This window comes from Thermothielavioides terrestris, chromosome 2 (assembly GCF_000226115.1).
Source record: "Thermothielavioides terrestris NRRL 8126 chromosome 2, complete sequence".
In the NCBI taxonomy this organism is placed as follows: domain Eukaryota; kingdom Fungi; phylum Ascomycota; class Sordariomycetes; order Sordariales; family Chaetomiaceae; genus Thermothielavioides; species Thermothielavioides terrestris.
The window spans coordinates 7197020-7213164 of record NC_016458.1 but is presented as its reverse complement, the minus strand read 5'-3'; the positions used below and the strand labels follow the sequence as shown (position 1 = coordinate 7213164).

The 16145-nt window shown below is 57.1% G+C and overlaps 4 protein-coding genes across 4 annotated transcripts; 2 read left to right on the top strand and 2 right to left on the bottom strand.

Annotated features, from left to right (window-relative positions):
• Positions 1-2365: 2365 nt before the first annotated feature.
• On the top strand, positions 2366-5652 carry THITE_2045084 (uncharacterized protein; the record flags this gene model as incomplete). Its single annotated transcript, XM_003653150.1, has 3 exons — positions 2366-4510; positions 4573-5345; positions 5406-5652. 3 exons carry the CDS (start codon positions 2366-2368, stop codon positions 5650-5652), a joined length of 3165 nt encoding a protein of 1054 aa, XP_003653198.1.
• Positions 5653-7809: 2157 nt separating this feature from the next.
• Positions 7810-9632, bottom strand: THITE_2049322 (uncharacterized protein; the record flags this gene model as incomplete). The annotated part of the gene is made up of 2 exons (XM_003653149.1): positions 7810-8536; positions 8641-9632. The coding sequence occupies 2 exons, from the start codon at positions 9630-9632 to the stop codon at positions 7810-7812; spliced, it is 1719 nt and encodes a 572-aa protein (XP_003653197.1).
• Positions 9633-12197: 2565 nt separating this feature from the next.
• Positions 12198-13707, bottom strand: THITE_2115337 (uncharacterized protein). The gene is made up of 4 exons (XM_003653148.1): positions 13602-13707; positions 13382-13531; positions 13214-13327; positions 12198-13143 (listed from the first exon to the last, which is right to left on the bottom strand). The coding sequence occupies exons 1-4, from the start codon at positions 13620-13622 to the stop codon at positions 12364-12366; spliced, it is 1065 nt and encodes a 354-aa protein (XP_003653196.1). The 5' UTR covers positions 13623-13707; the 3' UTR covers positions 12198-12363.
• Positions 13708-13858: 151 nt separating this feature from the next.
• On the top strand, positions 13859-16085 carry THITE_2115331 (uncharacterized protein). The gene is made up of 7 exons (XM_003653147.1): positions 13859-14614; positions 14682-14795; positions 14871-15058; positions 15123-15149; positions 15210-15401; positions 15466-15606; positions 15669-16085. The coding sequence occupies exons 1-7, from the start codon at positions 13995-13997 to the stop codon at positions 15836-15838; spliced, it is 1452 nt and encodes a 483-aa protein (XP_003653195.1). The 5' UTR covers positions 13859-13994; the 3' UTR covers positions 15839-16085.
• The last annotated feature ends 60 nt before the right edge of the window (positions 16086-16145 follow it).

Sequence of the window (16145 nt, the reverse complement as noted above, 5' to 3'; positions counted from 1 at the left end):
TTCTATATTATCGTCGCCTAGCTACGAATCATGCCTAGTGACGAAGGACGTATCTATATCCTATAGGTTACGATCGAGGGTCGTAGAGTCTCGTATATCGTATAGGCTATAGTTCAAATTAGTGGAAAGGATCGGATATTTGGCCTAGGTACATTGGGTATTATAAGCTTTAGCCACCTAGTATTCTCGGCCTAGATTACGTTCTTTAACTTGCTTTATTAGAGATATAGTCGACGCTATAGATAATTAGGCTATCGTAGGTAAATTGTCGGGAAACTCACCTAGTATACCTAGCGTATCTTTCAGAGGGTTCTATAGCCTAGAGGGCTTCTCTAGACCCTTTGCTACTTTTAGAGGTATATTTACATTAGCTAACGTAACCAACTAGCCAACCAAGTATACAATGCATTGTAAGCGGATATAGATTAGAAAGGGTAGTCGTTAACTATAGGGCACAGTGACGGCTCTGGATACTAGCTATATAGCTAGCTAAGGGACTCTATAGCGTCGAGGGTGTTGCTAGGTACTCGTAGGACACAAGCCCTGACGAGCCTCGGATTAGGAGGGTATAGAACTGCTAAGATATAGCCTACTTGACTATAGGAACATAGGGGCTATAGCGCTTAGCGAAAGAAAGGAGGTATAGTGGCTATCGAGATCTTTGTTGGATCCAACTACTTAGTAGAGTTGATAGTTGCAGTAGACTTCTGTAGCGCACAGAGGCCTCCTATAGGTAAGCCGTCGCGAAGATCGCGGATACTCGAATGGTTCGATCGAATACGATCGATCAAGTAGGTTTAATAAGATAGTGGTCAGCACGATGCGAGAGTCGTAGCTACCATTTGATGCGGTGGCACGCAAAAGTAGTATACAGATACAATAGTAGAATGAGTGATGATGGATTCAAAGTGGGGAGGCTCCCTCCACTGCCAAGATATTCTTGGCAGTGTGTAGGGCGCATGGGCCATGCAGGGCTAACCCTGCATAGAGCAACCCTAACCCAGAGCCTAACCCAGATAGGGTCATCATCTATTTACATACACAGGAGCATCCGGTATCACTCCCCCTTTTTCGTTATTAAATACCTACACATGCACCAGTGGGGGAGCATTGGCAGGAATATTTTAGGCCTCCAAGCGAGGCAGAATTGCGGTTGCAGCCTTGGCCCCCGCGTCGAGACACGGCGCAATCCTCGGGCTTGGTCGATCGGTCCAGCTGAAGGGTTTGTTTTCTTGGGCTTCATGTTTGGGTCGTTCTGGGTCTCCGTCTATCTGCAATATACCCCTTCCCATATGCCGCAGTTTTCTTGTCTTGCTTTCTCCATTCTGCGTTATCTTGAATCCGCCGCCCGAGGATCGAGCGGGCGGTTGATGATCGCTTCCCAGTAGTTACTTATAGGCTTGCCATGATGATCTCGCAATGATGCCTGGTGCTTTCCAAAAGCAATCTCCTCCTGAACAGTGAATTCCAAATTGCATCAGAAACAATTCGAAGGTCTCTCAGACATCACCAGCTGTTCATGCTGCCATGTCCTCCAGTGTAACTGGTACTCCGTACTGTGTAGGCAGTGCGACGGACCCACCTACTTGCTGTTTGTTGGTGACGTCGGTTATCAGATAACGTTAGCACCTCTCCGCGCCAAGCCAGCCCCTGTTCGTTGGTGGGGAGCAACTACCTGACTTGCCTTACGGTACAGCCACTGCCACTGCGCAAAAAAACGATCCGCTTGTTGTACATTAGGATATCAGCCTCTCGGCGCGGGCAGCGGGCCTTTTCCCACTTTGCCTTGCCAGCAATGAACGCGGCTCCGAGGCACAGACCGCACCGCTTCCACGATCCGGTTGCGCGAGTTAGACGCTGCTTGCTCGTGACTGTGGCAGTGTTACCTAGACGGCTGCAGAGAAGCGAGCGAGATCTTGGCCGTCAAAGCCCGTGCTGAGTGAGCCGTACCGGAGCATCCACATGGACCCGATTCGGTACCGGCTACGCGAAGATTGACTAGCATACGGCATCCCCGAGCTTCTGTACATCCGTGCAGGTAGAGGAGCCGGGGAAACGGAAGCACGTTGGAGAGCCCGCCCTCTCAGCGGCCCGGCGAGCGGCAGGCGGCAGGCGGAGGAGCTCCCGAGGCGCACTGTGCCGCCCGCTCTTGCTCGCACACCTGCACTTCCGCACTTGTACTTCCGCACTTGCACTTGCGCTTGCACACTTGCACATGCTCTGGCACTTGCCCGGGCTGAAGCGGTAACTGGGCCGCGGACACGACTCGACTCGCGTCGGATCGCACCGCATTGCCACAATCATCAAATCGCCGGACGGCACGTCGGCCTGGCAGTGCATGTCTCAGAAGCGCTGCTTGGAGACGATGCCGGCACCCGAAGGCACCCCGCCGTCCCCGGGCCTCCCGCCGTTCAAGCGCGCCCGCCAATCATCCCCCGATAGGGACTCGCCGACGTCGTTGCCGTCCGCCGGAGCATCTTCCCCGGCGGACGGGCAACCGCATGACGGGCCGCTGGGCCACAGCCACGACGACCGCGGCAGCGGTGCGGCGGGCAAGGCTGGGCAAAGCAGCAGCTTCCGCAACGTGAGCGCCTGCAACCGGTGCCGGCTGCGCAAGAACCGCTGCGACCAGAAACTGCCGAGCTGCGCGAGCTGCGAGAAGGCCGGCGTCGCCTGCGTCGGATACGACCCCATCACCAAGAGGGAGATCCCGCGCAGCTACATCTTTTACCTGGAAAAGCGGGTCGAGCTGCTCGAGGCCCTGCTGGCCGCCAACAATGTCGCCTTCCCGCCCGCCCAGGACCTCGAGTACTGCTCCAAGTCGGGCATCGGAACGAGCAGTGTCCGGTCGCCCCCCGACGCCGCGCCCTTGGGGTACTCGGAAGGGGCAGAGGCAGCGAGCAGCAGTGGGCGAGAGAGCATCGGGGATGGCGGCGTCAGGCCCCAGGGGGCTGCGTCGCAAGGCGGCTCCAACACTGCCGACAACCGTTATCTCAGGTCTGCATCCGGCATATCCTTCGCGCGAGTCGTCTTTGCCGCGCTGCAGTCATCCGTCTCGGACCAGAAGTCGACCTCGGAGAAGGGCGGCGTGCGGCCTTACAGGCCGCCCCCTGGCGGAAATGACCGGCCCACCACATCGATGCGGGACTCCTTCTTTGGCTTGCATACCAAGCCGACCATCCACCCCGCGACCTTTCCGGACAGGGCGCTCGGGTTGAGGCTGGCCAGCCTGTACTTTGAGCATGCTAACCCTCAGATCCCGATCCTGCACAAGGGGGAATTTATGGACATGTTCGAGCGAGCATATGCTGACGAGGGGCAAGTGCGAGGCCCGCGGGAACTTTACGTGCTCAATATGGTGTTTGCCATCGGTGCGGGCGTCATCGTCGGCGATTCTAAGGGTGCGCCTCCGCCCCTCGCAGGGGCTGATCACCCATCCTCAGGGTCGAAGCACTGCCAGCCGGAGGAGTACCACGCCAGCGCGATTGTCCACCTCGAAGCGTGTCTCGGGAGTGCCGGCGGTCTAAAAGACCTGCAGGCGGTGCTGCTACTGGCCAACTTCGCGCTTCTGCGGCCTGTGCCGCCAGGGTTGTGGTACATTATCGGCGTCGCAGTGAGGTTGGCAGTCGACCTGGGACTCCATTACGAAGACGGAAAAGAGTTCGAGACTAGTCTTGGGAGCGACGCGCCAGCGCCGCAGAAGGAGGCAGCGGCTAGGGAGAAAGGGGCCAGGGAGTATGTCCGCGATCTTAGGCGACGCCTTTGGTGGTGTACCTACTCCTTGGACCGCCTGGTCAGCATCTGTGTCGGCCGACCGTTCGGCATCTCCGACCATGCCGTCACGACCGAGTTTCCCTCGCTCCTGGATGACCGGTTCATCACGCCCGGCGGCATCATTCAGCCGCCACCCGAGATGCTGCGGCCGACATACAAGCTGGTCGCGTACCACTACTTCCGGCTCCGGCTTCTCCAGTCCGAGATACTTCAGGTCTTGCAATTCCGGCAAGCCCAGAGCGCCCGGGCGAGCGGGCAAAACCAACTGAACCCGTACATTCACGCGGACCTACCCTCGCCGTTCCTGTCGAAATTCGACTCGTTCCGGTCATGGCGCATCGATATCGACCGGAGGCTGTGGGAGTGGAAGAATTCGGCGCCGAAAAAGCAGGACACGGGCGTGGCTTTCTCGACCGACTTCCTCGATCTGAACTATTGGCAGGCCATCATCATGCTCTACAGACAGAGCCTGAGTGTGCCGACGGTCTTCGAGGGTGAGTATGACACGTCGAAGGAGGTGAACAGCCCGGTCGTGTACAACGCGGAGCTCCGCGAGGACGAAGACCGCGTCTACCTGAAGGTTGCCGAGGCCGGCCAGAAGGTCCTCCGGCTGTATCGCCAGCTGCATCGGGCGGGCCTGGTTAACCACACGTACCTCACCACGCACCATCTGTTCGTGGCGGGCATAGCCTATCTCTACGCGATCTGGCACTCGCCCATTGTCCGCAGCCGCCTGGTACGAGCGCCGCCGCCCCCGGTGACTGGAGTGTCTTTCCGTTATTGCTGACTACAAAGCAGTCTATGGAAGAAGTGGATTTTACTGTTCTCGCCGCAATGTCTGTGTTCACGGATTTCATGGACAAATGCCCGCCCGCCGAGGCCTGCCGAGACGCATTCGACCGGACAGTCAAGGCCACGCTCAAGATGGTCGACGCATCCGGCGGCTTCGGCCTGCAGCACCACCCCGGGCAACACAGCGGAGCCGCCAATTCCGGGAACAGCTTCGATAGCAATCGACTGAACTGGAGTTCTGGGAGCGGCAGCGCCTCCCTGTCGAACAGACCTCCCCAAGCTCACTACCGCAGGCATCAACCGTCGTCGATAGACATCTCAAATACGCCCTCGGATGCTTACTCCAACAGCGCCTCGTTGCCATCGGCATTCCAAACGGGCGCACAGTACCGCCTGCCGGGTGCTCCCGCAGTCAAGACAGAACCTGACGCCTTGTCCTTGACGCGCAGCCTTCCTGTGCCACCACGGAGCAATGCCAGCTCCGCCGACAACAACAACTTCAGCCCCGTCACACCCGACGCCCCCATGGCCATAGACGAAACCGTGATACCCTCGCCTACGACTACGACACTGCAACAACAACGACCACAGCAGCGATGGCCTACGTCGCCCAGCTCTCTCACCGCCGAGATGGGCCCATCGGCCCCACTGGGGCCCGGCACACCTACAACAGGCGGGTTCCTTGCCCCACGGCAACCACAGCAGCAGCAGCAGCAGCAGTTGAACTCGGGCGCAATGTCCTTAAGCGACCTGCAGGGCATGGAATTCTTGCAAAGCCTGTCCGCCTCCAACAACTCCGATAACAACAACAGCAACAGCACTATCAAGGCTAACAACAGCAATAACAACACCAGAAGCAGGGGAAGCAATGACGCGGGAACGGGAGCACCGCGCGCCAGCATGCCCGGTAACGGCGACGCCGACGGCGGCGATGCCGTCATCGCCGACTTCAGCGGCCTGGCCGATACCCAGATGGACCTGGGCTTCGGGCTCGGCTGGGAAGGGCTGCATCACGATTTCACCGACGGCCAGCCGCTCGATCTGTTCGATGGCTTCTTCTTTGGTGGCGGGCAGGGGCAGGGGTAGGGGGCTGGGCGAGTGGAATTAACTAGCTAACTAGCGAGCGGTAGTTGTGGGGAAGTTGCGAGGATCATGGCGGAGCAGAGGCAGAAGGGGGTTCTACACTAGCAATAGGAGGAATCGGCTGCGGTAGTACGGCTGTACGGCCGAGCTGGTTCCCTATCTAGCTAGTTGTGCTTCCTAGCTACCTAGGTATCGATTCTTGGCCTGGCTTTGGACCACTGGCTGGGTTGGTCGTGATGATGGTGATGAGGGTGATGAGGGTCATGACTAATGATGGTGATGAGAGTGATGATGGTGAGGCGACGGCGGTTGGTTCGTAGCCTGGATTCTGTTTCTCTCTTCTATCTCCTCCCACCTTTTTTTTCTTTTTTTTTTTTTTTTCTTTTTTTCTTTTTTTTCTTTTTTTTCTTTTTTTTTTTTTTCTTTTTTTTTGGGGGGGGGGTGTGTGTTGCAACATTGCCGTTCCGTATTGTTAGATATACCCACGGTGCGTTCACGATGTCATGAGGGAAGTGCAAGAATAAAAAACGGATTAGACATGCTGTTGCTGTGGCGACTGGCGTTTGGCTTCTCCAGGCCTTCTCGGTATCGTTCGAGGGCCAACCACATGTAGAGATAACTACGGTACCTATTCTGCAGAGATCTGGGACAGGAGCCAAACTGTTGCAATGCAAAGGTGGACCTTCTTCCCCGCCTTGCTCTGTTCTTCGCTACGCTGACTGCGAGCTGACGCGAGCCTGGTCAGGGGTCACTTGTCCCAGGACGTCAGGTAGTGTAGTTTACGACTGCTTGTTTCCGGCCGGCTACTCGGGGGTTTGTATGTGTAGTTATTCCGTACGTGGGGGACATGTGGGCTGAGGTTGGCGACAGTTCCAACAGAGCCGTCCTCGAGGAGGACGCAGGCGCCCGAGTCCTATCCATCGATGTATCCATCGGGTCTGGGACTGATGAATAATTAGACGGCAAGGGCCTGTCCGGGTTCCTCACGGGGGCACGGTTTCGAAGTCTGGGAAATTGGTTTAACTACAACGTTACATGCGAAAGTCTGGACGCGCCGTGCCGTGGCCGCTCGGGTTCTTGTGATTCGGTGGCAAAGGAGAGCTTCTGAGGTGGTCGAGGGCCGGGTGGGTCCCGCTACTTTGTAGCAACGGTCCTCTCTGCTTTTTGCGTAGGGTCAAACAATAGAGGAGGTTTACACAAGTTAGCCGGGATGAAGGACAGGGGTAAGGCTGCCGCCGCCGTCGAGATCCCGTTGGTCAAAGGCGTAAACCGAAGATACTCACTCACTGTATGGCACACGAATAGGTATCCTGGGAACCGGAAAGCTAGGATAGTGTCAACCGGCGGATCTGTTGCTGCTGTTGAAGGCTGTAAACAGTTGAGTGCGAGCTTATCAATTGTAGAGACTAGCGACACCACGAGGACAACGACGACAACTGAGCCATCCACGGATCTTCGTATATAGACACCTGTGGGCTTGTTTTCATGTGGAATCCTCCCAGTTTAGGTCTTCCCTCACAGAGGCAAGCACGTATTTTGCACCCAAGTCCCGTATCTCCCTCTTATCCTGCTCCCAGGTTGTTGTCTTTTTTCTGGCAATGCCATATAATGTTTGGGTCTCCTCTACATGTCGATGAAAGGAAGAAAGAAAAAAAGGAAAAAGGAAAAGGAGAAAAGAAAGGAAAAATAAAGAGACAAGACAACAACCGTAACAGTCTGACCTGGTGCTGTCACACGCAACTCTAGCAGCTGATTGTACTTGATCGTGGCACGCAGCCACCCAGAACAACACGTGGGGCGAGAAGACGTGTCTTTTTATATTTGTTATTTATTTTTTTCATGATCAAATGAGAATCTCCGCGACTCGCCCACAGGGTATAGTTATGCAAAATCAAGTCTAAATAAATCATCACCATGACCAAGTGTGTCGCGTTCGTAGCCTTTCGCGGGACGGAACCCGCCCGCGAGGCTACTAAACCCCTCGATCATTCAAGAAACTAAACCAAGATTATCACATCCCCTTCTTTATGCCACACACCGCATTAAACCGTCGCCTAGGTACTTGGGCGACGGAAAAGCTCGCCTCTTTACAAACACTTACCCCCACACCAAGAAAGAGCCACGCAACCACGGCGAGCACGTTTTTTTTTTTTTTTTTTTTTACTTGCTCTCCGGCTGGCTCTTCTCGGCGGCCGAGTCGCCGTTGCCCCTGAAGGCCGACTCGGTGGTGGGCAGGGTGGGGCCGGCGAGGTCCTCCTCGTCGGCCTCGCCGGCGAGCTCCTCGAGGGTCTTGCGCTTGGTCTCCTTGATCAGGGCGGTGCTGCCGATGCCGAGGAGCATGAAGAGCGCGTAGATCTCGAGCACGTGGTCCATCCAGGGGTTCGCGTTGGTCTTGGTGGCGCCCCGGGTGCGCAGCGGCGCGATGGCGCCCTGGCCGATGATGGAGCCGATCTTGCCCATGGCGGCCGAGAAGCCGTGCGAGGTGGACCGGTACCGGGTCGGGAAGCACTCGCCGGGCACGATGAAGGTGGTGGCGTTGGGGCCGAAGTTGAAGAAGAACTGGGCCAGCACGAAGATGGCGAGCAGGCCGTTCGACGAGAGGTGGTTGTACGCGAAGCCCATGACGATGAAGAGGATGGTCAGGATGGTGAAGCCCATGAACTGGATCGTCTTGCGGCCCAGCGTGTCGACGGTGAACACGGTGACCCAGTAGCCCGGCACGGCGCCGGCCAGCACGATGATCAGGTTACCGACGGCGGTGTTGTAGAGGATCTCGTACGTGTTGTGGGCGTTGCTGGTCGAGTAGCCGATGACGTTGAGGATGGTGGCGTTGTTGAGCGAGACGCCGTAGTAGGCAATATCGAGGAAGCACCAGGACAGAGCAGTACTAAGAAAGGAGGTGCTTGTTAGTAGCCGAACTGGTCCGGGACAAAGCCTCCCCGCGGGTCACGCATCAGATGAAAAAAGAGATAGGAGAGTATTATTGCTTACCCAGCCAGGAGCAGGCCGTTCTTGGGCTTGGAGTAGTGGCGGAAGAAGTCGGACCAGCTGGCCTTCTGGACCCTGAGCTGCTCGGCGGCCTGCTTCTGAGCGGCGGCGCGTCTGACCTCGTCGGGGTGGGCGCCCGACTTGCCCTTGAGGTAGGCCTCGGCGTCGCCCTCGGCCTTCTCGACGTCCAACTTGATATCGAAGGTGTACCGGGGCGTCTCGGGGATGGTGAGACGGTAGTAGAGGGCGATGCAGCCGGGGACGGCGCCGAAGCCGATCAGCGTCCGCCACATCTTGTCGACCGCCTCGGCGCAGCCGCCGGTGCAGGTCTTCAGGGAGGGCGACGTCTCGAGCGACGACTTGAAGCCCAGCGTGACGAAGAGCATGACGAAGGCGGCGCAGAGCTGGCCGAGACCCTGCATGGCGAACACGGCGGCCATCATGGCTCCGCGCCACTTGGTCGTCGCGAACTCGGAGGTGATGATACTCGACAGCGGGTAGTCACCGCCGATGCCGACGCCCTGAACCACACGCCAGAAGATGATGACACCAACAATGTCCATGGACGGAGACGAAGACGTGAGGGCCTGGGCGAGGGTGGCGAAGATGATGATGATCAGCTCGAGACCGTACATGCGCTTACGGCCGACGATATCAGCGAGGGCACCGAAGCCGAGCTGGCCAAGGACGGTACCGGCGGAGGTGGCGAGCTTGATGGCAGTGTCGGAGCTGGTGGGCATGGTGCCGACGCCCGGGTAGTAGACGACGCCAAGCATGACGGTCAGGAGCGAGACGGTGAAGATATCGTACGAATCGGTGAAGAAGCCGACACCAGCGACGACGATGGCCCGGACGTGGTACCAACCGAACGGCGCGCGGTCGACCTCGGCGAGGGCGAGCCGCTTCCGCTCGTTGACGTCCTGGACGTGGAGGAAGTCATTGTGGAAGTTGTGGTAGGCGTTGTTGCCGCCCGAAGTCGGCTTGACTTCGGCCATGGCGGGCGAAGTCTGATGATGAACAGAAAATAAACAAAGTTAACGGTTAGAGAGAGAATAGAGAGAGAGAAAAGAGGGTTAGAGAGACGGCAGAGGATAGGTTGCGGCTTGATATCTATCCAAAAACTGGCCGGGTCCAATCCGAGTCTGCTTTGACGAAGGACTGAAGGACTGGAAGGAGACGGAGGGGAGCACGCAGATCGACGGACGGGGGCCAGCAAGAATATAAGCGACGGGGGAGCGTCGCCAACGCCGCGCGCGTGGGATGCGCCATATGCAGATTCTTGTGTAGGATAGGCGCATGTGCCGTCCAATGCACATAGTTACCCTGGTACAGTCCGCTAACTAGGAGACCACGCCCACCTGTGCATCCACCGCATGTACGATACGGATCCGTAAGGGATAACGTTAACTACACTAGTTGACGCATGCAGGCCGCCAAATCAACGGGCCTGGACCGGGCCTGCTCGCGTGCCCCGCCGCGCCCATGCTGGCGGCCGACCCAGGGCTGCCCAGCTACTGCATGGTCGCCACCGTGGAGGCAAATGATGAGAGAACACCACCTAGTCAAATCGAGGTCGATATCCGTGTGTCCAGTGGAGGGCGGAATGCAAGCAGATGCTGGGCCCACCAGCTGCACAGGGAACTACTGTGTAGTGTAGCTCGTGTACTCGTACTGCGTAGTGTATGTACATACACCATGGAAAGTTTCCTTGTGTTTCCCCCTCGATGCTCGGTGCAGCCCCCATGAGACAACCCCGACAGCCCGCCCCACCCTCGGTCGCCCGTCCCGTTTTCTGGGCCCCTGGGAGGGCGGAGGCACCGCACGTGGCTGCAGATATCGACAGTTGGTAGCTATCAGGTCCAACGCCTGCGAAGCAATACTTTGCGAGTTAGACGGCAAAGCCGGCGCATGCAAGCCGGAGGAAAGGACTTCGGATAATCAGCACTTTTGTTCAGCTTGTGGATGGCCTCGAGTTCCAGCTCAGGCTGCAGCAGGTTTCCTGTCCTCGGCCGGCCACTTCGTTGCATTCCGTGGTCCAAGCCTGTGTAACCTCGCAAGATGCTGCCAATCAAGTTCTGTGGGCGGAAGTGCGGATAGCTCAACCTTCGGTGCTGTTACTGAGGCATTCCGTCCTTTGCAACGCACCCTTGCAACGCCGCAGAGACCTGCGTCGAGCTGGAGATCCAGGACGAGTTCGACCGTCTTACACTCCGCGTACACTCATGGTTGGTCGTGGCGCTGGATCCCACAGCGCCATTGCCTTGTTCCAGCCCTGGGCCCGATTTCCAAATCGGACCCTCGGTCACGGCCCCTGTCGCCTCCCCCAGCCAGTGAGGTCGGAGAACCGCGGCAGCTCGAAAAATTGAGATCGAAAGGTCGAGATGAGGCACCGAGGGCGGCTGACAGCCAATCGTCTTGCTCGCAGAGATCCAGAAGCGGAAAGTCGCACTAGGCAAAGAACCCCTTGACCGGGGGTGGGCTACCGGGGCCCATCACGGCATGCAGGCCGGGCCTCTGCCGGGGACAGGGGTCTTCCCCACGAATAGCAGGCCCGCGACCGCCACGTTGTGGATTCTCGGCCGCTGGTTCGTCGAAGCTCCCGACGTCTCTCAAGCCCACCCTCAGACCATATCTGGCAGCCTCTCGGTCTGAGATGGAGAAGTCGGCTTTTTTTTCGAGCGTACAGGACACGCCAAAGGGTCAATGAGAATCCAGTTTGTTATGCATCGTCGGCGTCTTCCTGTTATAGTTATAGTTACCGAGTAAGGCTCCTTCACCACGCCCGCGACACCGAGTTACTCCGGTCCGATGGGTGCGGCTTGGCATGCCAAATGCTGAGGTTGAAGTGAACTGTCTGTTGGGTGCTTCGGCCACGCAGGCTCGAGGAGCGCAAAAGGATCAATCCTCGGACTGTTGGAAGCGAGACGGCGGAAAACCTTGCATGTTGTCGTTTTCATCCTTCTCAAGCCAAGTTCCACTCGGCTCACATGGAAGCTTTTTTGTCTGCCATCCATCATCTTCCTGGACAGGGCATCCTGCTCTGCCACAAATACACGATATAACTGGGTGTGTGGCCCAGCCCAGAGAGGAACTGGAAGCGACCAATGGAAAGCTGGGATGCCGGCACGGGTTGTGTCCGCCGCGGACGCCGCACGACCCACGGCGAGCCATGGCGGCCATCTCCATCAACAGAAAGCCACGGAGACAGCACGACTGGCTCGCTGAACCTCGATTTTTCCAACTATTGAGAACCATTGCAGGCAAGCCTCCTGCGGAGCACTTTCGTTCCACCGTCCTTTCTCCTCGGCGGTCATGGACGGTAATAAGGATTGGGGGGCTTCAGATGAGGGGGGTGTCACGGTTGCGTGCTCGCTCGCCAAGGAGTATTCCATAGAAACGTCGAATCAGTCGTCGCACTGCCCTGCTGCCAATTTCTTGTCCCGTTTCTTGTCCCGTTGCTTGTCCCGTTGCTTGTCCCGTTGCTTGTCCCGTTGCTTGTGTTGCTTGTGTCGCTTGGCTCGCATGGTGCCGGGCCACCCCGTACGTAGGACGGGCTTGGGAGCGCTCTTGTCCATCTGCGGGAAGCGAGCACGCGAGTCCTTACCGAAACTGTGCCGGCTGCATGGTGCAAAGCAGGGTGTTGGGCGTCTGGCCGTAGTGCACAGTTCACAGTAGTTATGGCGACATCTGCAGCTTAGATTGACCTTACCCTTCCGAGTGCCGTATTTAAATCTCCACTATCCTGTTATCCTCGTCCTCCGCTTCTGCATCCGGCTGTGCCCCAGGTTCAGCTTCGTCCCTCATCAGCACTTGGACCAGCCGCTCGCAGGCCTCGCGGACGCCCTCGTCGTCAACACGTAGATGTGTCTCCCGAATGATTGGGTATACGTTGACGCTCCTCATCAACTCTCGGCCCGCCCTGGTGGTTGTGAGAAGCGTCAATGTCTCGACGTGCGTTTGCACAATGCTGTGGTCCGGATCTCTCCGCTTGTCGGGAGGCAGGAGCTGCAGGTCCGGCAGCATCCCCATCATCTCTTCTTCGTCGTACTCCTCATTCCCGGTGATGGGCAGCAAGATATAGGGCAGGATGTTGACTTTGTCCTCGTCGAGGAATGCAGCGTGCGCCGGTACGTCGAACGCCACGTTTTTGATCGTACTGGCCACGCCTTTCCTCCTGATGTCCGACTTGTGTTCCGTGAACACCTTGATCTTGTTCAGAGGGATGACGCCGTCGTAGTCTTGTGCGTTAATAAAAAACTGCCGTACGTCGGCGTGCTTGGAGAGGTCCGCAAAGACATAGGCGAGGTAGTCGAAGTCGGCGTGTTTGTTGTACGACCCGTCGTTGCCCTTGACGAAGAGGTCGAGAAGCTGGTTGAGCACAAGCTGGTCCGACTTTAGAGTATCCGGCGGGTCCTGCTTGCGATCTAAGATGCTCTTCATCCCTTCCCACTTTGTCAGATTTGCGAGCAGCATCGCCAACAGGTTGGCATTCGGTTCCGCCGGGTCCTGTCGAAAGTGAGCCGCATGCCCTTGGTCAGCCCCAGCTCCCCTAAGTTGCTTGGATCAGCCAACATACAACCAAGAGCCCGAGAAGGATGCCGATAAATCTGTCGTCAGCAGCTACATATTCGAGGATGGCTGAATCCGCCGTCAGATTGATGAGCATTGTCAAGGCATGTTCTGCGATTGCCTGCACCGCATGTCAGCGGGGCGCTTCAGCCGGTGACCAAACCGATGAGCTTACTGGGTGATCTCGGATGAGGAATTTTAGATGCTTGACAGGAAGAAGCTCGTCTGCCTTGAATATTGAGGGTTGCGAAATTGAGTAAGGCACCAGATTCTCCGTGGCCAGTTTGCGAATCTGGGGGTTCGGGTTGGCGATGAACCCCACGAGCTAATGGGACATGCTGTCAGTCGCATAGGTATACGCATACAAGGCTCCATCTAAGCTATAGGTTCATTACCTCTTCCAGTTCTGTAGGCATTTTGACTCGTGCAAGATAACGAGAATTTCAGGATCACAGAGAGAGAGAGCAATTACTACACAGCAGGCGAGCACTGAGATCTTGACGGCCAGACAAATTTCACAATTTGCGGGAGCAGAGCGCGGGGCAGCGTGGGGCCCATTGAAGATTAACTATCGATAAGCGTTTCGATCTTATCGCGCCGATGAGCCAATTCCAGCCAATTATGTTGTCTCGCGCCGACGTTCTAACCCCACAACGGGAACTTTTTCATCGAGCTGCAATGAAAAAATACCAGGCGACAACTGAATCAGCCTGAGCAAAACCCAATACTTCGCGGCACGGCCATCCCACGACCGACGTTACCCGGCGGGGTGCTGCGCGTTTTACACCATGCCGAAGGCAACAACACCGAGCTCGTCTCAAAAGAGGCGACACAACCCGCTCGAAGATGACCTCCTGGCGACAGGGATTCTCAAGAACCGCGAGGGCCGCCCGTCTAAGCGGGCCGGCAAGAAGCAGGCCGAGGAGCAGGGCTATGTCGATGCCAAGGCTTCCCGCAAAATTCTGGCTATGAGCCGTGATCTCATAGACGAGGAGGAACTGCAGTCCGGCTCGGCCGCCGGCGGAGATGCGCGCGGCCGGTCGGCGTTCGATTTCGACCCGTCCCGGCTCGATGCCGGTAGCGACGTCGAGGAGGATGAGTTCGCCAATGAGGAAGCCTGGGGTGACGAGGAGGATGTTGTCGAGGAGGTCGAGGTCGATGGTGCCGACCTCGAGACATTCAACCGCTTCATCACACCCACCATGAACGACGACCCCCTGTTGACACACGGTTGGGACGGGAAGCCGGCTGACGCGGCAGAAGACCAAAAACCAGGGACGAACCTGGCAGACCTAATTATGGCGAAGATTGCAGAGAAGGAGGCCATGCAGGGTGGCCAGGGCGAAGACCGCAACCCAGTGGAGGAAGACTTCGAGTTATCACCGAAGGTCGTGGAGGTCTATACCAAGTACGTCGTGGAGGCCACTCGTCGGCAGCCCGCCAACACGTGATTGGATTTGCTGACTGGCCTCTAGGATTGGGCTCATTCTTGCCCGCTACAAGTCGGGTCCGTTGCCCAAACCGTTCAAGATCCTGCCACAGATTCCTCACTGGGAGGACATCCTACAGATCACACGACCTGATTTATGGTTTGTCCACGCCTTTTTGACCCCATAGAATCAAGATGTGTGCGAGAAGACGGCCTGACCGCATCTTTTCAACAGGACTCCAAATGCCTGTTACGCTGCGACGAGGATATTCGTGTCAGCGAAACCATTAGTCGTGCAGCGATTTATGGAGATGGTCATCTTGGAGCGTGTCCGCGAGGACATCCACGAGCACAAGAAGCTCAACGTCCACTTGTTCAACTGCCTAAAGCGGGGTCTTTTTAAACCCGCCGGCTTCTTCAAGGGTTGGTTTTGGGCGAGGCGAGCGAATTGCGGGCCCAGTTCGGCATTGCTGACGTCTCTCCTTAGGCTTCTTGTTTCCCTTAGCCGCGTCCGGTAAGCTGCCTCACCACCAAGCTCATCGGCAAATGATCGCAGTACTAACCCATCCTCTAGGCACCTGCACATTGCGTGAGGCGCAAATCATATCAGCCGTCCTGGCTCGCGTGTCTATTCCGGTCCTCCACTCGGCTGCTGCCATCAAGACACTGTGCGATATTGCCGCAGAGCAGGCCTCTCAGCAATCCGAATGCGTCAGCGCAACCAACTATATGCTGAAGGTTCTGTTGGAGAAGCGATATGCATTGCGTAAGTCGATCTGGGCTGCTTCCACGACTCGCACATCTTGTATATTGACACTGAGCCCCGGTAGCATGGCAATGTGTGGACTCCCTCGTTTTCCATTTCCTTCGGTATGCCGCTTCCGCCAGAGACGGAGATGCTGCGCCCAAGGCGTTGCCCGTAATCTTCCACCAGTGCATGCTTGTTTTCGCGCAGCGATACCGCAATGATAGTGAGTGGCCCTTTTTCCCGGTTGGTCCTGCGCATCGCTAGTGCTCACCATCATGCCTGCAGTCACCGAGGATCAGAGAGAGGCTCTCTTGGACCTTCTACTCAACCATGGCCACGAAAAGATTGCGCCTGAGATCAGGAGAGAGCTGCTGGCCGGACGGGGCAGAGGTGTCCCAGTCGAGCAGCCCCAGCCGGCCTTTGACGGCGACGATACGATGCTAGTGGACTCATGAGGCTAGGGTCCGGGCATTCTCTCTCTCGTCTTCTTCCACAGCCGGCGGGGGAAAGTTCTCCGCTGTTGGTGTGAACCAACGATTCTGTCTCGGTGACGGCTTCCGTTGGCACGGTTGCTACGCGAATGGCGAGCTCGCCGTCGCTCGCAACATTGTGGGTCTGGCCAGGCCGATGCTGACGCTTCAGATGCACGGCGGTCATTCAGCTGTCGCTCCGCGGTTCCCTTGAGATTTCAGTTTTCCCTGATCTCCCTTAAGGTACCAGCTGTCTCAGGGATTAAATGGAGCATTTGATGCCGACTTTGGA